The sequence below is a fragment of the Scyliorhinus torazame genome, chromosome 11, assembly GCF_047496885.1.
Source record: "Scyliorhinus torazame isolate Kashiwa2021f chromosome 11, sScyTor2.1, whole genome shotgun sequence".
Taxonomy (NCBI): Eukaryota; Metazoa; Chordata; class Chondrichthyes; order Carcharhiniformes; family Scyliorhinidae; genus Scyliorhinus; species Scyliorhinus torazame.
The window spans coordinates 256,735,410-256,762,296 of record NC_092717.1 but is presented as its reverse complement, the minus strand read 5'-3'; the positions used below and the strand labels follow the sequence as shown (position 1 = coordinate 256,762,296).

General features: G+C 51.3%; 1 protein-coding gene across 1 annotated transcript in view; it reads left to right on the top strand.

Moving 5' to 3' along the window:
- Positions 1-26,887, top strand: part of sspo (SCO-spondin) — a 1,206,999-nt gene that overhangs the window by 545,905 nt on the left and 634,207 nt on the right. The window contains 5 exon segments of the mRNA XM_072468611.1: positions 5,900-6,055; positions 16,967-17,124; positions 17,126-17,147; positions 17,930-17,946; positions 17,948-18,098. Coding sequence (XP_072324712.1) covers positions 5,900-6,055; positions 16,967-17,124; positions 17,126-17,147; positions 17,930-17,946; positions 17,948-18,098 — 504 coding nt within the window.

Sequence of the window (26,887 nt, the reverse complement as noted above, 5' to 3'; positions counted from 1 at the left end):
CCCCTCTCTCTGTCCCCCACGCGCTCTCTCTCTCTCTCTCTCTGCCCCCCACTCTCTCTTCCCCCCCTCACTCTCCCTGTGCCTCCCTCTCTCTCTCTGTAGCTCTCTCTCTCTGCCCCCCTCTCTTTCTCTCTGTCCCCCTCTCTCGCTCTGTCCCTCTCTCTCTGTGCCTCCATCTGTCTCTCTCTGTCCCCCTCTCTCTCAATGTCCCTCTCTCTCTCTCTCTCTCTCTCTCTCTCTGTGCCTCCCTCTCTCTCTCTGTACCCCTCTCTCTGTGCCCCCCTCTCTCTCTCTCTCTCTGTGCCCCCCTCTCGCTCTCTCTCTGTGCAACTCTCTCTCTCTTTGCCTCCCTCTCTCTCTCTGTCCCACTCTCTCTCTGTGCCTCTCTCTCTGTCCCGTCCCTCCCTCTCTCTCTCTCTGTCCCGTCCCTCCCTCTCTCTCTCTGTCCCATCCCTCCCTCTCTCTCGGTCGCCCTCCCTCTCTCTCTCTCTCTCTCCCTCCCTCTCTCTCTCTCTCTCTCTCTCCCTCCCTCTCTCTCTCTCTCTGACCCCCTCTCTCTCTCCCTCTGTCCTCCTTGTCATGATATTCAAACACACACATCATGATAGACACACCAACAGACAAATCAGAACACACAACACCACAACCAATGACAGAAAGATATAAAAGCACAGACACAACCCCTGGTGGTCAGTAAGAGCGGCAGAGGAGAACCAGGACACATCTGTTGCCAAACACACTCAGGGAGACAGCACGTGCAGAGTATCCAGAACGAACTGTATTATAAGAGTTATAATAAAATAGAGTTGTACCACATACAACTGTGTTGGCTCATCTGTGCACCAGAGCACCCAACACCACATGGTACAGGAGTGGATCGATACCTGCCGGCATACCTCAGTGTACACAGACAACCAGCAGTGCCCAGGCATGATGTACGAGCTCCCGGTTCCGCAGGCGCTCCAGTGCCACGGCGACCTCCACGAAAACTGGCGGCGATTCCGGCAAATGTTCGAGATGTTCCTGGCGGCAGCTCAACTCCAAGACCTGGATGATAAGGAAAAAATTGAATTTCTCCTCACCATCGCCGGTGCAAGGGCAAGAGCAATGTTCAGAAGGTTCAGGTTCTTCAGGAGGCAGCAAAGGTACGATTACCAGGCAGTCCTGGACAAATTCGCCAAGTACTGTGAAGAATACGCAATCCAATGGGGACTTAAAGGTAAGAAAAGCTGCAGTACTCACCTCGTGGCTGGGATCCCGGAGCCCGAATTCCCAGAGGCCGAAATCCCGGGCCTGAGAGAGGGCTGGGTCGAGGTCGGCGGCCATCTTGCTGAAGGTATAACGCTAGCACAGTTGCGCGAGCAGTGCGCAGAACCGGAAGTTTCGTTTGCGCATGCGCGAGATGCTGCGCATCCGCAGTTAAGAAAATGGCCATCGGTAAAGGAACAGCGATCTGAGCATGCGCAGTCGCTTCCTACGTGCTACATACCGAGCGTCAGGATGTCAGAGGCCCCAGACTGCACCAATTTAAAAGGGAAACGTCCCAAATCAAAAAAACAAAAATCTGTTAAAGCTGTAAAACAACCTTCCCTCACCTGGAATGACAGCGCAGTGCCGCAAATTGACCCAGGAGATGAATTTGACCTCCGAAGAACCCTCCGACAAGCAGTTACCTACGCACAAGCCGATGATTCCGACCTCAAATACTTCGATGACGATCTTTACAGTGTTTCCGGACCTCGCGAGCCCAATGATAGCTCCGTGGTCCTATATGACTATGACTCGGACGAACGTTTCGTGGTGCACATTGGCGGCCCCCACATTGAATCCGACGCAGATGCGGATTCATTTTTCGGATTTGAGGATCTTCAACCCAGCAGATATGACGTTCCAACTTATCAGTACCGGATGATGCTGCAGCCTGACATTACCAGACAGGGAGCGGTGCAAGCACACGGAGAGTGCCCTGCTGCCACACAGAGCGTGGTCCACGTCCCGCTCAACATTCCCGACTCTATGAAAAAAGACATGCAAGACTCCAGAGTGCAGTCCTCGCATGAACCAGAAGTGACTCCAGTGTCACAAGCTTCCACAGCAAGCTCGTGGACAGCCTCCACGATAGAAGTAACGCAAGACTCCAGAGCGCAGTCCTTGCACGAACAAGAAGTGATTCCAGTGTCACAAGCCTCCACAGAGAGCTCGTGGACGGACTCCACGATGGAAGGAACGCAAGACTCCAGAGCGCAGTCCTTGCAGGAACAAGACCATGAGGGTCTAGCAACCTCTCCTGACCAACCAGCGGCAGACGATGCAAGTCTGCCATGCTCCCGTGAACAGCAAGAAGGCTATAACAGCCTACCATGCTCCACTACACAGCAGCATGACCATGACGGTCTCTCATGCTACAATAAAGGGCACAGCGCTGAAGACTGTTCAAGCCCAACTGAAGACAAGCCAAAGGAATCGCCTCGTCCAAGCCCGAAGAAAAAAGGTTTATGCGCTGACCTTCAGGATCATTGTAGCCGAACAGAGATTAATAATGCAGCACGGCCACAGAAGGATGCTGAGGATTTGCTAACGAAATTAATTGTATGTTTAACTTGCAAGGAGCAGACTGAGAATTGCCAGTGTTTTAGTACGGATCGAAAAAATGGACAAGACATTGATCCTCAGGTAATGGAAATAACACAACCTGACTCATATCTACAGCAGGGACAAATGTCTCCCTTCAACACAATGCCGCAAAATCCCAACTTCGGAGACCAGCAGTTAGTCAGTAATGACTCTTCAAACCTGGAGGGGAACATTAATTGCATTGAACCTATACACACTCCACTGATTATTGAGCAGAACATTGGAGCAAGAATCCTGAGGACACCGACATCGAGTAGCCAGATAACGAATTTAACACCCACAGCAGTTTCAAGTGAACCAAGTGTGCTTTCCACTAATGATGAAGATGCAGATAAGGTCGAACCGATTATCCATTGTACCACACTAACCCCAGTGCTCAAGCAGTTATGTATGGGGAGTATAATGTGGGCAATTGAGAACAGTAAAAAAGAGACTGTGACCATGCCAGTCCCAGCAAAATCAGACCCAGAGACCATGAAGGCATGTACATCAAACAAAGTTACATATGAGGTACCTGAGAAGAAAAGTGAAACGGAATGTTCTTTGGAAAATGGTACAATGTCGATAGAAACAGTGGATACTATATTCGAGACCATACATATGGGAGAATTTGGGGGTAATAAACAAGGTTCTGCAATGTCTGGGGGAAGATTTAAAGTTCCAAAGAAGAAAAGCCCAAATGAAGGACAATGGCAAGACAATGACAGTCCACCGACATGGTGTGCACCACCAGATGAAAACTCTGACAATTTACCCAACCCTAGTGAACAGCAAGCTGCTAATGACGATCTATCCACGGGATGTGAGACGAGTGACGACAGCATCCCACTTCCCATGCAAAAGGTGCAAGGTGACAGACCTCGCCTAGTGCGTACCAAGGCACTCAACGATCACGGTGGGACCACTGACGACTGCGGTGGCGGCGCACCGCTTCCACCCTCGATGGCTCGAGCCTCTCCACTGGTTGGTGCATTCCTGCATGTTCCGACTCCAGAAGTGCAGCTTCAGGGAATCTCGGCTGCCTCCAGTGAACCTGTTGGGACTCCGGACGGGGGGCATCGAAGGAAGGCAGACCGGACTCCAGATGGGGAGCAGCCAAGCGCCGACTCTGATCTGCGCACGCCAGACCTTGCTCCGGACGGGCGGTGTCGCGGCCTCGGTGATGGCACGCTCAGGGTGACGGCAGATGCCACGGCGACAGGGAATGGATCGCGTGGCAGTCCCACTGGGTCGGCAGTGGCAACCAGCACCGGCGGTCCAAGATGGACACACCAACTCGCGCCATCGCCAGACGTTGATGCGAGCAACAATTCTCTATCCAAGGCGACATGCTTCGACGTTTCTCTGCGGAGTCGCCCTTCCGGCACAGCAGGTGGCCGGAACCAGCGTACACGGTCTTGGCCAACTTCCACATCTGGCACAGTCATCGCCTTGCATGATATTAGTGATGGTGCTACTTCAATGGCAACGACCCATCGGCTACAAGATGCCGTCCACCACAAACATAAAAAGAAAACAGACTCCACCTTGTTCCTGGCATGCAGGGCGGATGGATTGGTGCGTAGGCGCAATCAGCGGGCTCTGTGCCGCCTTCCACGCTCGCAACTGAACCGTACGCACACGCCGGATCCTCCACTGGTTCCCAAGGATGACTTCGTGGAGATGCCACGGATCATGCCCCTTCCATCGCCACCAGAACCAAACCACAGCCAGGGCACCACTAACAAAGATGTTGAATGTTATATTTGCAAGAATGAAAAAGACCAAGCACTGCAGGAAGTACAACAAATGGTAAAGTAGAGACTTCGGCAACAGCATCACCTCCAACAGTCCAAGGTGAACCAGTGTGACCCCAAATCTCCACAGCTGAACCGGCTTGAGGACCAGCCCATTCTTGAGGCGGTCACCCATTAGACTGGACTTCTAACGCTGTTAATACGTTCAAAAAGTCAAACACTTCTGTATTATAACCTGTTGTTGTTTATTGTTCCAGATATCGTCTGACCGGACCAATGTTCAAGTTTTTTTTTTTCTCTCGTATCCAAGTTTTGTTATGGTACAACCTTGTTAGTGTGACGCACCCGACATCGCCCCATGTAAATAGTTACGTCATAAACACACGCTGTACACAACACACACACACACTCTTCGATGCACTCACGACACAATTATATTTATAACCACGTAGGCACATATCTTTGTAAAAAAGGGGGATGTCATGATATTCAAACACACACATCATGATAGACACACCAACAGACAAATCAGAACACACAACACCACAACCAATGACAGAAAGATATAAAAGCACAGACACAACCCCTGGTGGTCAGTAAGAGCGGCAGAGGAGAACCAGGACACAGCTATAGCCGGGGACACTCAGGGAGACAGCACGTGCAGAGTATCCAGAACGAACTGTATTATAAGAGTTATAATAAAATAGAGTTGTACCACATACAACTGTGTTGGCTCATCTGTGCACCAGAGCACCCAACACCACACTCCTTACCTCTCTCTCTGTGCCTCTCTCTGTGCCCCCCCTCTCTCTCTCTCTCTCTGTGCCCCCCTCTCGCTCTCTCTCTGTGCAACTCTCTCTCTCTGTGTCCCTCTCTCTCTCTCTTGGCCTCCCGCTCTCTCTCTGTCCCTCTCTCTCTCTGTGGCTCTCTCTCTGTCTCCCTCTCTCTCTGTCTCCCTCCCTCTCTCTCTCTCTCTCTGTCCCGTCCCTCCCTCTCTCTCTCTGTCCCGTCCCTCCCTCTCTCTCGGTCGCCCTCCCTCTCTCTCTCTCTCTCTGTCTCCCTCCCTCTCTCTCTCTCTCTGACCCCCTCTCTCTCGCTCTCTGTCCTCCTTCTCTCTCTCTGTGCCTCTCTCTCGCTGTCCCTCTCTCTCTGTCCTGTCCCTCCCTCTCTCTCTCTCTCTCTGTCCCGTCCCTCCCTCACTCTCTGCCTCCCTCTCTCTCTCTCTGTGCAACTCTCTCTCTCTGTGTCCCTCTCTCTCTCTCTTTGCCTCCCGCTCTCTCTCTGTCCCTCTCTCTCTCTGTGGCTCTCTCTCTGTGCCTCTCTCTCTGTCCCGTCCCTCCCTCTCTCTCTGTCTCCCTCCCTCTCTCTCTCTCTCTGACCCCCTCTCTCTCTCTCTCTCTGTCCCGTCCCTCCCTCTCTCTCGGTCGCCCTCCCTCTCTCTCTCTCTGACCCCCCCCCCCCCCCCCTCTCTCTCTCTCTCTCTCTGTGTTGCTCTCTCTGACCTCTCCCCCTGTCTCTGTGCCCCACAGATCAGTCAGCTGCATTCTGGGATAAGTTACCCCCAATCCTCCGGGTTCTATGCCTGCACGATCAGTTCAAATGTGAATCGTTGGACTGTGTAGATGTGGACAGTGTCTGTGACGGGATTGCAGATTGTGTCGATGGTTCAGATGAGCGACACTGTGGTACGTGAACAGTAAGAGGACCCACCCTGCTAAAGAATTCTGAAATTCATTCACAACTTTACATTCAAAATCCCAATGCTCAGGCTGATATTCCACAACATTCCTGTGATTGATTTACTCAAACACACCCCGATTTTACCCATAACATTGGCAGACCAGGTAGACTCCAATTGTGTCCAATCCCATCTGCTCCAGAATAATCCTGGATGGAAACGTGACCCCAGCTTCTATTCCCGACTGCAGACTGTCTCCCCAAACTCCACTCCCCTCTCCTCCTCCCCTCTCCTCCTCCCCTCTCCTCCCCTCTCCCCACATCCTCCCCTCTTCCCACATCCTCCCCTCTCCCCACATCCTCCCCTCTCCCCACATCCTCTCCCTCCCCGCCTCAAAGAACAATCCAGCACAGGAACAGGCCCTTCGGCCCTCCAAGTCTGTACCGGCCATGATACCAACCTTGGCCAAAACCCTCAGCACTTCCTTGTGCCGTATCCCTCTATACCCATCCTGTCCATGTGTTTGTCAAGATGCCTTTGGAACGCCCGTTAATGTATCTGCTTCCACAGCCTCCCCTGGCAACGCGTTCCAGGCACTCACCACCCTCTGTGTAAAAAACCTGCCTCGCACATCTCCTCTGAACTTTACCCCACAGACCTTAAACCTATGCCCCCTGGTGCTTGACCCCTCCACCCTGGGAAAGAGTGCCTGCCCATCCACTCTCTCCATGCCCCTCATAATCTTGTAGACCTCAACCTCCGTCTTTCTAATGAAAAAAGTCTCCTCCCCCTCTCCCGTCTCCCCATCTCCTTTCCTCTCCCCACTTACTCCTCCCTTCCCTCCTACCCCTTCCCTCCCATGTCCTTCCCCTTTCCCAGTCTCCTTCCCCCCTCCTTCCCTTCTACAATAATAAAAATCTTTATTGTTACAAGTAGGCTGACATTAACACTGCAATGAAGTTACTGTGAAAAGCCCCTAGTCACCACATTCTGGCGCCTGTTCGGGGACACAGAGGGAGAATTCAGAATGTCCAATTCACCTAACAGCACGTCTTTCGGGACTTGTGGGAGGAAACCGGAGCACCCGGAGGAACCCACGCAGACACGGGGAGAACGTGCAGACTCCGCACAGACAGTGACCCAAGCGGGAATCGAACTTGGGACCCTGGAGCTGTGATGCAACAGTGCTAACCACTGTGCTACCATGCTGCCTATACCCGTGCTTCCCAGGACAAGATCCAGTCTCTCACTCCATCAAGGTGAACGGAGAAACCCTCCCAAATGTGGAACATTTCCGCTATCGCGGGAGCCACCTCTCCTCTGAGACTGACAGTGATGCAGAGATCCAACATCCTGTCTGACCCACAAGTTCCTCCTTCAGACACGTAAAGTCTTTGACGACTGCGACATTCGTGCTGACACCCAGACCCTCGTGTACAGAGCCTTCGTCCTCCCAACTCTTCGAAACGGCTCAGAAACTTGAACTATGTACAGACGCCAGCTCAAGGCGGTTCCACCAACGCTGTCTGAGACTGACATCAGCTGGAAGAACAGGTGTAAAACATCAGTGTCCTTGGAAGAAGCCACAAGCAGCAGTATTGAGGCCACCATCATAGGGAGTTTTCTATAGGCCTCTGAAAAGTTCCAGAGATGTAGAGGAAAGGATTGCAAAGATGATTCTGGATAGGAGCGAAAGCAACAGGGTAGTTGTTATGGGGGACTTTAACTTTCCAAATATTGACTGGAAATGCTATAGTTCGAGTACTTTAGATGGGTCCGTTTTTGTCCAATGTGTGCGGGAGGGTTTCCTGACACAGTATGTAGATAGGCCAACGAGAGGCGAGGCCATATTGGATTTGGTACTGGGTAATGAACCAGGCCAGGTGTTAGATTTGGAGGTAGGTGAGCACTTTGGTGATGGTGACCACAATTCGATTACGTTTACTTTAGTGATGGAAAGGGATAGGTATATACCGCAGGGCAAGAGTTATATCTGGGGGAAAGGCAATTATGATGCGATAAGGCAAGACTTAGGATACATCGGATGGAGAGGAAAACTGCAGGGGATGGGCACAATGGAAATGTGGAGCTTGTTCAAGGAACAGCTACTGCGTGTCCTGGATAAGTATGTACCTGTCAGGCAGGGAGGAAGTGGTCGAGTGAGGGAACCGTGATTTACTAAAGTAGTTGAATCACTTGTCAAGAGGAAGAAGAAGGCTTATGTAAAGATGAGACGTGAAGGTTCAGTTAGGGCGCTCGAGAGTTACAAGTTAGCTAGTGTAGCGCACAAAGACTCCGAGAGACGAATAGAGTGAAGTCGATGAGGCTTTATTAAGCGTGTCTGTTCCCCCGCAGCTCGGTAGTAGACTGGCCTGCGGGGGAGGACTCCGGCTTCTTATACTCCGCCTTCAGGGCGGAGCTAGAGGTCAACGGCCAACCAGGACCCGGGATCTGTCAGCCAATGACATTAGGGCTTCCAGTCCCACATGACCCCTAATACATACTACCACAGCTAGGAAGGACCTAAAAAGAGAGCTGCAAAGAGCTAGGAGGGGACAGGAGAAGTCTTTGGCAGGTAGGATCAAGAATAACCCTAAAGCTTTCTAGGTATGTCAGGAATAAAAGAATGACTAGGGTAAGAGTAGGGCCAGTCAAGGACAGTAGTGGGAAGTTGTGCGTGGAGTCCGAGGAGATTGGAGAGGTGCTGAATGAATACTTTTCGTCAGTATTCACACAGGAAAAAGACAATGTTGTCGAGGAGAATACTGAGATTCAGACTACTAGACTAGACGGGCTTGAGGTTCATAAGGAGGAGGTGTTAGCAATTCTGGAAAGTGTGAAAATAGTTAAGTCCCCTGGGCCGGATGGGATTTATCCTAGGAAGGGGCATGAGGTCCTGCAGCAGGAGTTCAGGGAGCTAGGCAGAAAGTTAAAAGTCAGGACCTCGAGGGTTGTAATCTCGGGATTACTCCCTGTGCCACGTGCCAGTGAGGGTAGAAATAGGAAGATAGAGCAGCTAAACACGTGGCTAAACAGCTGGTGTAGGAGGGAGGGTTTCCATTATCTGGACCACTGGGAGCTCTTCCGGGGCAGGTGTGACCTGTATAAGAAGGACGGGTTGCATCTAAACAGGAGAGGCATAAATATCCTGGCCGCGAGGTTTGCTAGTGTCACATGGGAGGGTTTAAACTAGTATGGCAGGGGGGTGGGCACGGGAGCAATAGGTCAGAAGGTGAGAGCATTGAGGGAGAACTAGGGAATAGGGACAGTGTGGCTCTGAGGCAGAGCAGACGGGGAGAAGTTGCTGAACACAGCGGGTCTGGTGGCCTGAAGTGCATATGTTTTAATGCAAGGAGCATTACGGGTAAGACAGATGAACTTAGAGCTTGGATTAGTACTTGGAACTATGATGTTGTTGCCATTACAGAGACCTGGTTGAGGGAAGGGCAGGATTGGCAGCTAAACGTTCCAGGATTTAGATGTTTCAGGCGGGATAGAGGGGGATGTAAAATGGGAGGCGGAGTTGCGCTACTTGTTCGGGAGAATATCACAGCTGTACTGCGAGAGGACACCTCAGAGGGCAGTGAGGCTATATGGGTAGAGATCAGGAATAAGAAGGGTGCAGTCACAATGTTGGGGGTATACTACAGGCCTCCCAACAGCCAGCGGGAGATAGAGGAGCAGATAGGTAGACAGATTTTGGAAAAGAGTAAAAACAACAGGGTTGTGGTGATGGGAGACTTCAACTTCCCCAATATTGACTGGGACTCACTTAGTGCCAGGGGCTTAGACGGGGCGGAGTTTGTAAGGAGCATCCAGGAGGGCTTCTTAAAACAATATGTAGACAGTCCAACTAGGGAAGGGGCGGTACTGGACCTGGTATTGGGGAATGAGCCCGGCCAGGTGGTAGATGTTTCAGTAGGGGAGCATTTCGGTAACAGTGACCACAATTCAGTAAGTTTTAAAGTACTGGTGGACAAGGATAAGAGTGGTCCGAGGATGAATGTGCTAAATTGGGGGAAGGCTAATTATAACAATATTAGGCGGGAACTGAAGAACATAGATTGGGGGCGGATGTTTGAGGGCAAATCAACATCTGACATGTGGGAGGCTTTCAAGTGGCAGTTGAAAGGAATACAGGACCGGCATGTTCCTGTGAGGAAGAAAGATAAATACGGCAATTTTCGGGAACCTTGGATGACGAGTGATATTGTAGGCCTTGTCAAAAAGAAAAAGGAGGCATTTGTCAGGGCTGAAAGGCTGGGAACAGACGAAGCCTGCGTGGAATATAAGGAAAGTAGGAAGGAACTTAAGCAAGGAGTCAGGAGGGCTAGGAGGGGTCACGAAAAGTCATTGGCAAATAGGGTTAAGGAAAATCCCAAGGCTTTTTACACGTACATAAAAAGCAAGAGGGTAGCCAGGGAAAGGGTTGGCCCACTGAAGGATAGGCAAGGGAATCTATGTGTGGAGCCAGAGGAAATGGGCGAGGTACTAAATGAATACTGGCTACCCTCTTGCTTTTTATGTACGTGTAAAAAGCCTTGGGATTTTCCTTAACCCTATTTGCCAATGACTTTTCGTGACCCTTCTAGCCCTCCTGACTCCTTGCTTAAGTTCCTTCCTACTTTCCTTCTATTCCACACAGGCTTCGTCTGTTCCCAGCCTTTTAGCCCTGACAAATGCCTCCTTTTTCTTTTTGACAAGGCCTACAATATCACTCGTCATCCAAGGTTCCCGAAAATTGCATCAGTATTCACCAAAGAGAAGGAATTGGTAGATGTTGAGTCTGGAGAAGCGGGTGTAGATAGCCTGGGTCACATTGTGATCCAAAAAGACGAGGTGTTGGGTGTCTTAAAAAATATTAAGGTAGATAAGTCCCCAGGGCCTGATGGGATCTACCCCAGAATACTGAAGGAGGCTGGAGAGGAAATTGCTGAGGCCTTGACAGAAATCTTTGGATCCTCGCTGTCTTCAGGGGATGTCCCGGAGGACTGGAGAATAGCCAATGTTGTTCCTCTGTTTAAGAAGGGTAGCAAGGATAATCCCGGGAACTACAGGCCGGTGAGCCTTACTTCAGTGGTAGGGAATTACTGGAGAGAATTCTTCGAGACAGGATCTACTCCCATTTGGAAGCAAATGGACGTATTAGTAAGAGGCAGCATGGTTTTGTGAAGGGGAGGTCGTGTCTCACTAACTTGATAGAGTTTTTCGAGGAGGTCACTAAGATGATTGATGCAGGTAGGGCAGTAGATGTTGTCTATATGGACTTCAGTAAGGCCTTTGACAAGGTCCCTCATGGTAGACTAGTACAAAAGGTGAAGTCACACGGGATCAGGGGTGAGCTGGCAAGGTGGATACAGAACTGGCTAGGCCATAGAAGGCAGAGAGTAGCAATGGAAGGATGCTTTTCTCATTGGAGGGCTGTGACCAGTGGTGTTCCACAGGGATCAGTGCTGGGACCTTTGCTCTTTGTAGTATATATAAATGATTTGGAGGAAAATGTAACTGGTCTGATTAGTGAGTTTGCAGACGACACAAAGGTTGGTGGAATTGCGGATAGCGATGAGGACTGTCGGAGGATACAGCAGGATTTAGATTGTCTGGAGACTTGGGCGGAGAGATGGCAGATGGAGTTTAATCCGGACAAATGTGAGGTAATGCATTTTGGAAGGCCTAATGCAGATAGGGAATATACAGTGAATGGTAGAACCCTCAGAGTATTGAAAGTCAAAGCGATCTAGGAGTACAGGTCCACAGGTCATTGAAAGGGGCAACACAGGTGGAGAAGGTAGTCAAGAAGGCATACGGCATGCTTGCCTTCATTGGCCGGGGCATTGAGTATAAGAATTGGCAAGTCATGTTGCAGCTGTATAGAACCTTAGTTAGGCCACACTTGGAGTATAGTGTTCAATTGTGGTCGCCACACTACCAGAAGGATGTGGAGGCTTTAGAGAGGGTGCAGAAGAGATTTACCAGAATGTTGCCTGGTATGGAAGGCATTAGCTATGAGGAGCGGTTGAATAAACTTGGTTTGTTCTCACTCGAACGAAGGAGGTTGAGGGGCGACCTGATAGAGGTATACAAAATTATGAGGGGCATAGACAGAGTGGATAGTCAGAGGCTTTTCCCCAGGGTAGAGGTGTCAATTACTAGGGGGCATAGGTTTAAGGTGAGAGGGGCAAGGTTTAGAGTAGATGTACGAGGCAAGTTTTTTACGCAGAGGGTAGTGGGTGCCTGGAACTCGCTACCGGAGGAGATAGTGGAAGCAGGGACGATAGGGACATTTAAGGGGCGTCTTGACAAATATATGAATAGGATGGGAATAGAAGGATACGGACCCAGGAAGTGTAGAAGATTGTAGTTTAGACGGGCAGCATGGTCGGCACGGGCTTGGAGGGCCGAAGGGCCTGTTCCTGCGCTGTACATTTCTTTGTTCTTTGTTTGATTCTCTGGGAAGCTAGGGAGGAGATTGCTGAGCCTTTGGCTTTGATCTTTATGTTATTGTCTACAGGAATAGTTCCAGAAGACTGGAGGATAGCAAATGTTGTCCCCTTGTTCAAGAAGGGGAGTAGCGACAACCCTGGTAACTATAGACCAGTGAGCCTTACTTCTGTTGTGGGCAAAGACTTGGAAAGGTTTATAAGAGATAGGATTTATAATCATCTCGAAAATAATAATATGATCAGGGATAGTCAGCATGGCTTTGTGAAGGGTAGGTCATGCCTCACAAACCTTATCGAGTTCTTTGAGAAGGTGACTGAACAGGTAGACGAGGGTAGAGCAGTTGATGTGGTGTATATGGATTTCAGTAAAGCGTTTGATAAGGTTCCCCACGGTAGGCTATTGCAGAAAATACGGAGGCTGGGGATTGAGGGTGATTTAGAGATGTGGATCAGAAATTGGCTAGCTGAAAGAAGACAGAGGGTGGTGGTTGATGGAAAATGTTCAGAATGGAGTACAGTCACAAGTGGCGTACCACAAGGATCTGTTCTGGGGCCGTTGCTGTTTGTCATTTTTATCAATGACCTAGAGGAGGGCGCAGAAGGATGGGTGAGTAAATTTGCAGACGACACTAAAGTCGGTGGTGTTGTCGACAGTGTGGAAGGATGTAGCAGGTTACGGAGGGACATAGATAAGCTGCAGAGCTGGGCTGAGAGGTGGCAAATGGAGTTTAATGGAGAGAAGTGTGAGGTGATTCACTTTGGAAGGAATAACAGGAATGCGGAATATTTGGCTAATGGTAAAGTTCTTGGAAGTGTAGATGAGCAGAGGGATCTAGGTGTCCATGTACATAGATCCCTGAAAGTTGCCACCCAGGTTGATAGGGTTGTGAAGAAGGCCTATGGAGTGTTGGCCTTTATTGGTAGAGGGATTGAGTTCAGCAGTCAGGTGGTCATGTTGCAGCTGTACAAAACTCTGGTACGGCCGCATTTGGAGTATTGCGTACAGTTCTGGTCACCGCATTATAGGAAGGACGTGGAGGCTTTGGAGCGGGTGCAGAGGAGATTTACCAGGATGTTGCCTGGTATGGAGGGAAAATCTTATGAGGAAAGGCTGATGGACTTGAGGTTGTTTTCGTTGGAGAGAAGAAGGTTAAGAGGAGACTTAATAGAGGCATACAAAATGATCAGGGGGTTAGATAGGGTGGACAGTGAGAGCCTTCTCCCGCGGATGGAAATGGCTAGCACGAGGGGACATAGCTTTAAACTGAGGGGTAATAGATATAGGACAGAGGTCAGAGGTAGGTTCTTTACGCAAAGAGTAGTGAGGCCGTGGAATGCCCTACCTGCTACAGTAGTGAACTCGCCAACATTGAGGGCATTTAAAAGTTTATTGGATAAACATATGGATGATAATGGCATAGTGTAGGTTAGATGGCTTTTGTTTCGGTGCAACATCGTGGGCCGAAGGGCCTGTACTGCGCTGTATTGTTCTCTGTCAGATTCTTGGCAGTGTGGATGAGCAGAGAGATCTCGGTGTCCATCTACATAGATCCCTGAAAGTTGCCACCCAGGTTGAGAGGATTGTTAAGAAGGCATACGGTGTGTTAGCTTTTATTGGTAGAGGGATTGAGTTTCGGAGCCATGAGGTCATATTGCAGCTGTACAGAACTCTGGTGCGGCCGCATTTGGAGTATTGCGTGCAATTCTGGTCACCGCATTATAGGAAGGATGTGGAAGCATTGGAAAGGGTGCAGAGGAGATTTACCAGAATGTTGCCTGGTATGGAGGGAAGATCTTATGAGGGAAGGCTGAGGGACTTGAGGCTGTTTTCGTTAAAGAGAAGAAGGTTAAGAGGTGACATAATTGAGGCATACAAGATGATCAGAGGATTGGATAGGGTGGACAGTGAGAGCCTTTTTCCTCGGATGGTGATGTCTGGCACGAGGGGACATAGCTTTAAATTGAGGGGAGATAGATATCGGACAGATGTCAGAGGTAGGTTCTTTACTCAGAGAGTAGTAAGGGTGTGGAATGCCCTGCCTGCGGCAGTAGTGGACTCGCCAACACGAAGGGCATTCAAATGGTCATTGGATAGACATATGGACGATAAGGGAATAGTGTAGATGGGCTTTAGAGTGGTTTCACAGGTCGGCGCAACATCGAGGGCCGAAGGGACTGTACTGCGCTGTAATGTTCTGTGTTCTATGTTCTATCATCTGAAACCAACTCCGCTGGACCGGCATGTGCTCAGGATGTCAGAGTCCCAACTGCCAAAACAAAACTTCACCAGGCTCAAGGATGGCTCCAGAACAAGGGAAGGACAAAGGAAGCTCTTCATAGACACCCTGAAGGTTAACCTCAAGAAACGCAACATAGACATCAATGCCTGGCTCAGAAGAGACCGACTTGAAGGAACCTCCTGACTGCAGGGACACATTTTCTTCGAGGACATCCAACGGCAAGAAGAGGCCTGGAATAGGATCCTGGGAAAGGAAGAGCCGTGACCTCGAGTCCAAGGACTGATCCCACCTCCCGGAAACACCAGCCACGTGTGAGGTTGAAGATGCTGCTCGAGGATCAGGCTCCTCACGCAAGGACCCACCGAATCCATGACCCGAAACACGGAGTTTCTTAGGTGAACAATCACAGCCGTTAGCGAGTGATCCTGAAGAGGGTGTATTGGCACACATTGCGAATTGGTCAGCAGACAGGGAACAGAGTGGAATAAATCGGTCTTTTTCAAATTTGGTGGTGACACAAAACTAGGTGGGAATGAGTGAGGTGGATGTGAAGAGGCTTCAAGGTGATTTAGACCAGGACACCCAGGTCCCTCTGCACGGCAACATGCTGCAATTTTGTACCGTTTAAATAATCGTCCATTTTGCTGTTATTCCTACCAAAATGGATGACCTCACATTTATCAACATTGACCTCCATCTGCCAGACCCTAGCCCACTCACTGAAACTTTCCAAATCCCTCTGCAGGCTTTCAGTGTCCTCTGCACACTTGGCTCTACCACTCATCTTAGTGTCATCTGCGACCTTTGACACAATACACTTGGTCCCCAACTCCAGATCATCGATGTAAATTGTAAACAATTGTGGGCCCAACACTGATCCCTGAGGCACACCACTCGCCACTGATCGCCAACCAGAAAAACACCCATTTATCCCCACTATTTCCTTTCTGTCAGTTAACCAATCCTCTATCCATGCTACGACATTACCCATAATGCTGTGTACCTGTATCATATGCAGCAGCCTTTTGTGTGGCACCTTGTCAAATGCCTTCTGGAAATCCAGATACACCACATCCACCAGTTCCCGGTTGTCCACCGCGCTTGTAATGTCCTCAAAGAATCCGACTGGATTAGTCAAACATGACCTGCCTTTCATGAACCCATACTGCATCTGCCCAATGGGGCAATTTCTATCCCGATGTCTCGCTATTTCTTCCTTGACGATAGATCCAAGCATTTTCCCATTACAGAGTTAAGCAAACCGGCCTATAGTTATCGCTTTTTGTCTATAGGCTAAATGGCCCAAAACCTCCTGCTTTCTGTCTCCCTCCTGTCACAGCGATGTTATATTTGTAGTTTTCCAATCCTGCTTTTTGTTTGCGAACAATCCTAGAGTTGGGGTTGGGGTTGGGGTGAGGGTTAGGGTAAGGGTTAGGGTAAGGGTTAGGGTTGGGGTGATGATTTATAAGGTTGAAGGTGCAAGTTGTTGCTGTTGAATTATGGAATTGGGTTAGGGTTGGGGTTGGGGTTAAGGTTAAGGTTAGGGTTAGGGGGATGATTTATAAGGTTGAAGGTGTTAGGGTTAGGGTTAGGGGGACGATTAGGGTTGGGGTTGGAGTTGGGGTTGGGGTTGGGGTTTTGGGTTTAGGGGGACGGTTATGGTTAGGGGGACGATTAGGGTTAGGGTTAGGGGGACGGTTAGGGTTAGGGTTAGGATTAGGGTTAGGGTTGGGGTTGGCGTTAGGGGACGGTTAGGGGGACGGTTAGGGTTAGGATTAGGGGGACGGTTAGGGTTAGGATTAGGATTAGGATTAGGGTTGGGGTTAGGGTTAGGGGGACGGTTAGGGTTAGGGTTAGGATTAGGATTAGGGTTGGGGTTAGGGTTAGGGGGACGGTTAGGGTTAGGGTTGGGGTTGGGGTTAGGATTAGGGTTGGGGTTAGGGTTAGGGGGACGGTTAGGGTTGGGGTTGGGGTTGGGGTTAGGGTTAGGGTTGGGGGACGGTTGGGGTTGGGGTTGGGGTTAGGGTTAGGGTTAGGGTTAGGGTTAGGGTTAGGGGACGATTAGGGTTAGGGTTGGGGTTGGGGTTGGGGGTTAGGGTTAGGGTTAGGGGGATGGTAAGGGTTAGGGTTGGGGGATGATTTATAAGGTTGAAGGTGCAAGGTGTTGCTGTTGAATTGTGGAATTAGTCACTCTGACACGCCCACTCACTCATGCCTCCTGTTTCTTTGTTTCAGGCTCCTCTCCTCCCTCAGTGACTCCAACACCAAGTGGTTCAGATCAGTTTGCTCCCCCCAGCCCGGCCAGTCCCTGCTCCAGCAAACAGTTTACCTGTGGGAGTGGTGAGTGTGTGGCCCGGACTCGACTCTGTAACCTGCAACTGGACTGTCAGGATGGGGTCTGATGAGAAGGACTGTGGTAAGAGAGCCACACAGTGGAGCGAACACGGCGGGGGGGGGGGCCGGGGGGGGGGAGAGGAGGAGGGGGGAGGAGGAGAGAGAGAGGCCCGGGGGGGGGGAGCGGTGGGGGTGGAGGCCGGGGGGGTGGGTGCCAGGGGGGTGGGTGGAGAGAGGCTGGGGGGGGAGGGGAAGAGAGGGAGAGAGGCTGGGGGGGGGTGGGTGGAGGCTGGGGGAGGGGAGAGGCTGGGGGGGGGGGGGGCGGTGGGGGGTGGAGGCCGGGGGGGTGGGTGGAGGTTGGGGGGGGGAGGAGAGAGGCTGGGGGGGGGGGGGGCGGGGGGGGGAAAGAGAGAGGGAGAGGAGAGGCTGGGGGGTGGGTGGAGGTTGGGGGGGGGGGGGAGGAGAGAGGCTGGGGGGGGGGAAGAGAGAGAGAGAGAGGCTGGGGGGGGGGGGCAGAGGCTGGGGGAGAGGGCAGAGGCTGGGGGGGGGAGGGCAGAGGCTGGGGGGGGAAGGGACCGGGGGGGCGTGGGGGGGGGGGGAGGCCGGGGGAATGGGGGGGGATGGAGTTGAGGGGTCAGGGGCCATGTCTGGGGTGGGTGGGCAGAGCTCTAGGAGGAGGCAGGACCCAGAGGGAAGGCCTGGGGCACAGGATGTGACAAACAGGTGAGGGTGAGGGTGGTGTGTTAGGGTGAGGGTGAGGGTGAGGGTGGTGTGGTCGGGTATAATTTAATTCCCCATTCCCCCTTCCCGTATTTTGAGTAAATGACAGATTGCTCAGTAATTGGGGTCTGTCTGTTTCCACAGTGGACTGTGTGGCGTCGGGACTGGACTCTGTGGAGTCAGTGTGGTCAGAGCTGCGGCCTGGGGGTGTTGTTTTCCGACACAGGGACATCCTGCGGCCGGCTCTCCCCCGGCGGACAATGTAACCAGGCCCGGTGGGACACTCGAGCCTGCTTTATCCAGGCCTGCCCAGGTAACCACACAACACCGCACAAGCCCAGGTGACCAAACAGGTGGACGAGGGTAAAGCAGTTGATGTGGTGTATATGGATTTCAGTAAAGCGTTTGATAAGGTTCCCCATGGTAGGCTACTGCAGAAAATACGGAGGCATGGGATTCAGGGAGATTTAACAGTTTGGATCAGAAATTGGCGAGCTGTAAGAAGACAAAGGGTGGTGGCTGATGGGATGTGTTCAGACTGGAGTCCAGTTACTAGTGGTGTACCACAAGGATCTGTTTTGGGGCCCACTGCTGTTTGTCATTTTTATAAATGACCTGGAGGAGGGCGTAGAAGGATGGGTGAGTAAATTTACAGATGACACTAAAGTTGGTGGAGTTGTGGACAGTGCGGAAGGATGTTACAAGTTACAGAGAGACATAGACAAATAGAGTTTAATTGCAGAAAAGTGTGAGGTGATTCATTTTGGAAGGAATAACAGGAAGACAGAGTACTGGCTAATGGTAAGATTCTTGGCAGTGTGGATGAGCAGAAAAGATCTCGGTGTCCATGTACATAGATCCCTGAAAGTTGCCACCCAATTGAGAGGGTTGTTAAGAAGGCGTACGGTGTGTTAGCTTTTATTGGTAGAGGGATTGAGTTTCAGAGCCATGAGGTCATGTTGCAGCTGTACAACATTCTGGGGCGGCCGCATTTGGAGTATTGCGTGCAATTCTGGTCGCCGCATTACAGGAAGGATGTGAAAGCATTGAACAAAGAACAAAGAACAAAGAAATGTACAGCACAGGAACAGGCCCTTCGGCCTCCAAGCCCGTGCCGACCATACTGCCCGACTAAACTACAATCTTCTACACTTCCTGGGTCCGTATCCTTCTATTCCCATCCTATTCATATATTTGTCAAGATGCCCCTTAAATGTCCCTATCGTCCCTGCCTCCACTACCTCCTCCGGTAGTGAGTTCCAGGCACCCACTACCCTCTGCGTAAAAAACTTGCCTCGTACATCTACTCTAAACTTTGCCCCTCTCACCTTAAACCTATGCCCCCTAGTAATTGACCCCTCTACCCTGGGGAAAAGCCCTCTGACTATCCACTCTGTCTATGCCCCTCATAATTTTGTATACCTCTATCAGGGTCGCCCCCTCAACCTCCTTCGTTCCAGTGAGAACAAACCGAGTTTATTCAATCGCTCCTCATAGCTTATGCCCTCCATACCAGGCAACATTCTGGTAAATCTCTTCTGCACCCTCTCTAAAGCCTCCACATCCTTCTGGTAGTGTGGCGACCAGAATTGAACACTATACTCCAAGTGTGGCCTAACTAAGGTTCTATACAGCTGCAACATGACTTGCCAATTCTTATACTCAATGCCCCGGCCAATGAAGGCAAGCATGCCGTATGCCTTCTTGACTACCTTCTCCACCTGTGTAGCCCCTTTCAGTGATCTGTGGACCTGTACTCCTAGATCTCTTTGACTTTCAATACTCTTGAGGGTTCTACCATTCACTGTATATTCCCTACCTGCATTAGCCCTTCCAAAATGCATTACCTCACATTTGTCCAGGTAAAACTCCATCTGCCATCTCTCCGCCCAAGTCTCCAGACAATCTAAATCCTGCTGTATCCTCAGACAGTCCTCATCGCTATCCCGCAATTCACCAACCTTTGTGTCGTCTGCAAACTTACTAATCAGACCAGTTACATTTTCCTCCAAATCATTTATATATACTACAAAGAGCAAAGGTCCCAGCACTGATCCCTGTGAGAACACCACTGGTCACAGCCCTCCAATTAGAAAAGCATCCCTCCATTGCTACCCTCTGCCTTCTATGGCCTAGCCAGTTCTGTATCCACCTTGCCAGTTCACCCTGATCCCGTGTGACTTCACCTTTTGTACTAGTCTACCATGAGGGACCTTGTCAAAGGCCTTACTGAAGTCCATATAGACAACATCTACTGCCCTACCTGCATCAATCATCTTAGTGACCTCCTCGAAAAACTCTATCAAGTTAGTGAGACACGACCTCCCCTTCACAAAACCGTGCTGCCTCTCACTAATACGTCCATTTGCTTCCAAATGGGAGTAGATCCTGTCTCGAAGAATTCTCCAGTAATTTCCCTACCACTGAAGTAAGGCTCACCGGCCTGTAGTTCCCGGGATTTATCCCTGCCACCCTTCTTAAACAGAGGAACAACATTGGCTATTCTCCAGTCCTCCGGGACATCCCCTGAAGACAGCGAGGATCCAAAGATTTCTGTCAAGGCCTCAGCAATTTCCTCTCCAGCCTCCTTCAGTATTCTGGGGTAGATCCCATCCGGCCTGGGGACTTATCTACCTAATATTTTTTAAGACACCCAACACCTCGTCTTTTTGGATCACAATGTGACCCAGGCTAATCTACCACCCCCCTTCTCCAGACTCAACATCTACCAATTCCTTCTCTTTGGTGAATACTGATGCAAAGTATTCATTTAGTACCTCGCCCATTTCCTCTGGCTCCACACATAGATTCCCTTGCCTATCCTTCAGTGGGCCAACCCTTTCCCTGGCTACCCTCTTGCTTTTTATGTAAGTGTAAAAAGCCTTGGGATTTTCCTTAACCCTATTTGCCAATGACTTTTCATGACCCCTTTCTAGCCCTCCTGACTCCCTGCTTAAGTTCCTTCCTACTTTCCTTATATGCCACACAGGCTTCGTCTGTTCCCAGCCTTTTAGCCCTGACAAATGCCTCCTTTTTTCTTTTTGACGAGGCCTACAATATCATTCGTCATCCAAGGTTCCCGAAAAATTGCCGTATTTGTCTTTCTTCCTCACAGGAACATGCCTGTCCTGTATTCCTATCAACTGACACTTGAAAGCCTCCCACATGTCAGATGTTGATTTGCCCTCAAACATTCCGCCCCCAATCTATGCTCTTCAGTTCCCGCCTAATATTGTTATAATTAGCCTTCCCCAATTTAGCACATTCATCCTCGGACCACTCTTATCCTTGTCCACCAGTACTTTAAAACTTACTGAATTGTGGTCACTGTTACCGAAATGCTCCCCTACTGAAACATCTACCACCTGGCCGGGCTCATTCCCCAATACCAGGTCCAGTACCGCCTCTTCCCTAGTTGGACTGTTTACATATTGTTTTAAGAAGCCCTCCTGGATGCTCCTTACAAACTCTGCCCCGTCTAAGCCCCCTGGCACTAAGTGAGTCCCAGTCAATATTGGGGAAGTTGAAGTCTCCCATCACCACAACCCTGTTGTTTTTACTCTTTTCCAAAATCTGTCTACCTATCTGCTCCTCTATCTCCCGCTGGCTGTTGGGAGGCCTGTAGTATACCCCCAACATTGTGACTGCACCCTTCTTATTCCTGATCTCTACCCATATAGCCTCACTGCCCTCTGAGGTGTCCTCTCGCTGTATAGCTGTGATACTCTCCTGAACAAGTAGCGCAACTCCGCCTCCCTTTTACATCCCCCTCTATCCCGCCTGAAACATCTAAAACCTGGAACGTTTAGCTGCCAATCCTGCCCTTCCCCTCAACCAGGTCTCTTGTAATGGCAACAACATCATAGTTCCAAGTAGTAATCCAAGCTCTAAGTTCATCTGCCTTACCCGTAATGCTCCTTGCATTAAAACATATGCACTTCAGGCCACCAGACCCGCCTGTGTTCAGCAACTTCTTCCCCGTCTGCTCTGCCTCAGAGCCACACTGTCCATATTCCCTAGTTCTCCCTCAACGCTCTCACCTTCTGACCTATTGCTCCCGTGCCCACCCCCCTGCCATACTAGTTTAAACCCTCCCGTGTGACACTAGCAAATCTCGCGGCCAGGATATTTATGCCTCTCCGGTTTAGATGCAACCCCGTCCATCTTATACAGGTCACACTGCCCCGGAAGAGCTCCCAGTGGTCCAGATAACCGAAACCCTCCCTCCTACACCAGCTGTTTAGCCACGTGTTTGTCTGCTCTATCTTCCTATTTCTAGCCTCACTGGCACGTGGCACAGGGAGTAATCCCGAGATTACAACCCTCGAGGTCCTGTCTTTTAACTTTCTGCCTAGCTCCCTGAACTCCTGCTGCAGGACCTCATGCCTCTTCCTGCCTATGTCGTTAGTACCAATATGTACAACGACCTCTACCTGTTTGCCCTCCCCCTTCAGGATTCCCTCTACCCGTTCGGAGACATCCTGGACCCTGCACCAGGGAGGCAACATACCATCCTGGAGTCTCTTTCACGTCCACAGAAGCGCCTATCTGTTCCCCTGACTATAGAGTCCCCTATAACTATTACTCTTCTGCGCTTTGACCCTCCCTTCTGAACATCAGAGCCAGCCGTGGTGCCACTGCTCTGGCTGCTGCTGTTTTCCCCCCTGATAGGCTATCCCCCCGACAGTATCCAAAGGGGTATATCTGTTCGAGAGGGGGACAACCACAGGGGATTCCTGCACTGACTGCCTGCCCTTTCTGGTGGTCACCCATTTCTCTGCCTGCACCTTGGGTGTGACCACACTTACATAACTGCGATCTATGACGCTTTCCCGCCACCTGCATGCTCCTAAGTGCATCCAATTGCTGCTCCAACCGAACCATGCGGTCTGTGAGGAGCTGCAGTTGGGTGCACTTTCTGCAGATGAAGCCATCCAGGACGCTGGAAGCCTCCCGGACCTGCCACACTCTCACAGTCAGAGCACAGCACCCCTCTAACTGACATTGCGTCAATTAATTAAAATTAAAATTTGTCTTTTTTTTTTAATAAATACTTTTTTTTTAAATTACAAAGTTACTGTCAACTATCTGTTTCCTAGCACTAGATTTCTAATAGAAATGCGATAGCTAACTATAATATCCTCCGATCTCTGGCTTAGATATCCTCTAAATTATAATTAAGTTATTATGTTTAATTAGTTCCCAAATAGTCAAAAAAAAAAAAAAAAAAATTTAGGTTAGAATCCCAACCAGCCACTCAGGTCACAGCTTTTCTGTCCCCCCCGACACACACAATTTGAAAAAAGGTATAAAAGTAAAAAATCACTTGCTTACCTTCTGAGATGTTCTCAGGTTCTCTCGCTGACAGAGACTGCTCCTCCACCTCCAATCCTTGGCCTGCACAATGCTAATAATATATAATATAATATGGCACTTACCTTACACCAATGGTCTTATTATTAGGTTAGAGGAGAGGAGGGTGGGTGGGTGGAAAGGGTGCAGAGGAGATTTACCAGAATGTTGCCTGGTATGGAGGGAAGATCTTATGAGGGAAGGCTGAGGGGACTTGAGGCTGTTTTCGTTAGAGAGAAGAAGGTTAAGAGGTGACTTAATTGAGGCATACAAGATGATCAGAGGATTGGATAGGGTGGACAGTGAGAGCCTTCTTCCTCGGATGGTGATGTCTAGCACGAGGGAACATAGCTTTAAATTGAGGGGAGGTAGATATATCAGAGAGTAGTAAGGGTGTGGAATGCCCTGCCTGCAACAGTAGTGGACTCCGCCAACACTAAGGGCATTCAAATGGTCATTGGATAGACATATGGATGATAAGGGAATGGTGTAGATGGGCTTTAGAGTGGTTTCACAGGTCGGCGCAACATCGAGGGCCGAAGGGCCTGTACTGCGCTGTAATGTTCTATGTTCTATGTAACCCACACAACACTGCACAGGCCCAGGTAACCCACACAACACACAGGCCCAGGTAACCACACAACAACACACAGGCCCAGGTAACCACACAACAACACACAGGCCCAGGTCACCACACAGGCCCAGGTAACCACACAACATCACACAGGCCCAGATCACCACACAGGCCCAGGTAACCACACAACATCACACAGGCCCAGGTAGCCACACAACACCACACAGGCCCAGGTAACCACACAACACCACACAGGCCCAGGTAACCACACAACAACACATGGGCTCAGGTCACCACACAACAACACACAGGCCCAGGTAACCACACAACACCACACAGGCCCAGGTAACCACACAACAACACACAGGCCCAGGTCACCACACAACAACACACAGGCCCAGGTAACCACACAACATCACACAGGCCCATGTAGCCACACAACAACAACACAGGCCCAGGTAACCACACAACAACACACAGGCCCAGGTAACCACACAACACCACACAGGCCCAGGTAACCACACAACAACACACAGGCCCAGGTCACCACACAGGCCCAGGTAACCACACAACATCACACAGGCCCAGGTAGCCACACAACAACACACAGGCCCAGGTAACCACACAACAACACACAGGCCCAGGTAACCACACAACAACACACAGGCCCAGGTCACCACACAGGCCCAGGTAGCCACACAACAACACACAGTCCCAGGTAACCACACAACACACAGGCCCAGGTCACCACACAGGCCCAGGTAGCCACACAACAACACACAGGCCCAGGTAACCACACTACACCACACAGGCCCAGGTAACCACACAACAACACACAGGCCCAGGTCACCACACAGGCCCAGGTAGCCACACAACAACACACAGGCCCAGGTAACCACACAACAACACACAGGCCCAGGTAACCACACAACAACACACAGGCCCAGGTCACCACACAACAACACACAGGCCCAGGTCACCACACAACAACACACAGGCTCAGGTCACCACACAGGCCCAGGTAACCACACAACATCACACAGGCCCAGGTCACCACACAACAACACACAGGCCCAGGTCACCACGCAGGCCCAGGTAACCACACAACAACACACAGACCCAGGTAACCACACAACAACACACAGGCCCAGGTAGCCACACAACAACACACAGGCCCAGGTAACCACACAACAACACACAGGCCCAGGTCACCACACAACAACACACAGGCCCAGGTCACCACACAGGCCCAGGTAACCACACAACATCACACAGGCCCAGGTAGCCACACAACAACACACAGGCCCAGGTAACCACACAACACACAGGCCCAGGTAACCACACAAAAACGGAATGAAACCGGACGGACCACCCAGCATCGACCCAGGCACCGGAAACAACAACGGCAAACCCAGCCCTGCCGAAGTCCTCCTCACTAACATCTGGGGGCTTGTGCCAAGGTTGGGAGAGCTTCTCACAGACTGGTCAAGCAACCGCCTGACATAGTCACACTCACAGAATCATACCTTACGGACAATGTCCCAGACACCACTATCACCATTCCTGGGTATGTCCTGTCTCACCGGCAGGACAGACCCAGCAGAGGGGCCGGCACAGTGGGATACAGTCGGGAGGGAGTTTTTTTTAGAATTTATAGAATTTAGAATTTACAGTGCAGAAGGAGGCCATTCGGCCCATCGAGTCTGCACCTGCTCTTGGAAAGAGCACCCTACACAAGGTCCACACCTCCACCCTATCCCCATAACCCAGTAACCCCACCAAACATTAAGGACAATTTTGGACACGAAGGGCAATTTATCACGGCCAATCCACCTAACCCGCACATCTTTGGAGTTGCTCTGGGAGTCCTCAACATTGACTCTGGACATGAAGCCTCAGGGCTTCAGGTTAAACACGGGCAAGGAAACCTCCTGCTGTCCCCACTCAGCTGATGAATCAGTTACTCCTCCATATTGAACACCACTCGGAGGAAGCACTGAGGGTGGCAAGGGCGCAGAATATGCTCTGGGTGGGGGTTTCAATGTCCATCACCAAGAGTAGCTCGGTATTACCACCACAGACCGAGCTGGCCGGGTCCTAAAGGACAGAGCTGCTAGACTGGGACTGCAGCAGGTGGTGAGGGAACCAACAAGAGGGAAAAACATCCTTGACCTCATCCTCCCCAACCTGCCTGCTGCAGAGAATAATAATAATCTTTATACTCACCAGTAGGCTTACAGTAACACTGCAATGAAGTTACTGTGAAAAGCCCCTAGTCGCCACATTCCGCACCTGTTCGGGTCACAGAGGGAGAATGTCAGAAAGACAATAGTGAACCAGATGGATTTTTACGACAATTGATGGTATTATGGTCACAATTACAGAGACCTGGGGCGGGATTCTCCCCTACCCGGCGGGGGGTCCCGGCGGGACGGAGTGGCAGGAACCACTCCGGCATCGGGCAGCCCCAAAGGTTTGCGCCACGTCAGCCGGGGCCGAAGGGACTCCGTGCTGGTCTGCGCATGCGCGGGGGGGAACGTCTCCGCGCTGGCCATGGCGGGGGCTGACACGGCCGGCGCGGAGGAATGGAGCGCCCCCACGGCACAGGCCCGCCCGCGGATCGGTGGGCCCTGATCGCGGGCCAGGCCACTGTGGGGACCCTCCCCCGGGGCCAGATTGCCCCCCCCCCCCCGAGGACCCTGGAGCCCGCCCATGCCGCCAGGTCCTGCTGGTGAGGGACCTACTCCAATTTACGCCGGCGGGACCTGCATAGAAGGGGCGGGACTTCGGCCCATCGCGGGCCGGAGAATCGGCCGGGGGGGGGGGGGGGCCACTGCCAGCGGCCGCCGACTGGCTCGGCGCGATTCCCGCCCCCCCCCCAATTCTCCGGCGCCGGAGAATTCATCAGCCGGCAGGGGCGGGATTCACGCCGCCGCCCCCCCCCCCCCCCCCCGCAGCGATTCTCCAACCCGGCGGGGGCGGGATTCACGCCCCCCCCCCCCCCCGCGGCGATTCTCCAACCGGCGGGGGCGGGATTCACGCCCCCCCCCCCCCCCCCCCGCGGCGATTCTCCAACCGGCGGGGGCGGGATTCACGCCCCCCCCCCCCCCGCGGCGATTCTCCAACCGGCGGGGGCGGGATTCACGCCCCCCGCCCCCCCGCGGCGATTCTCCAAC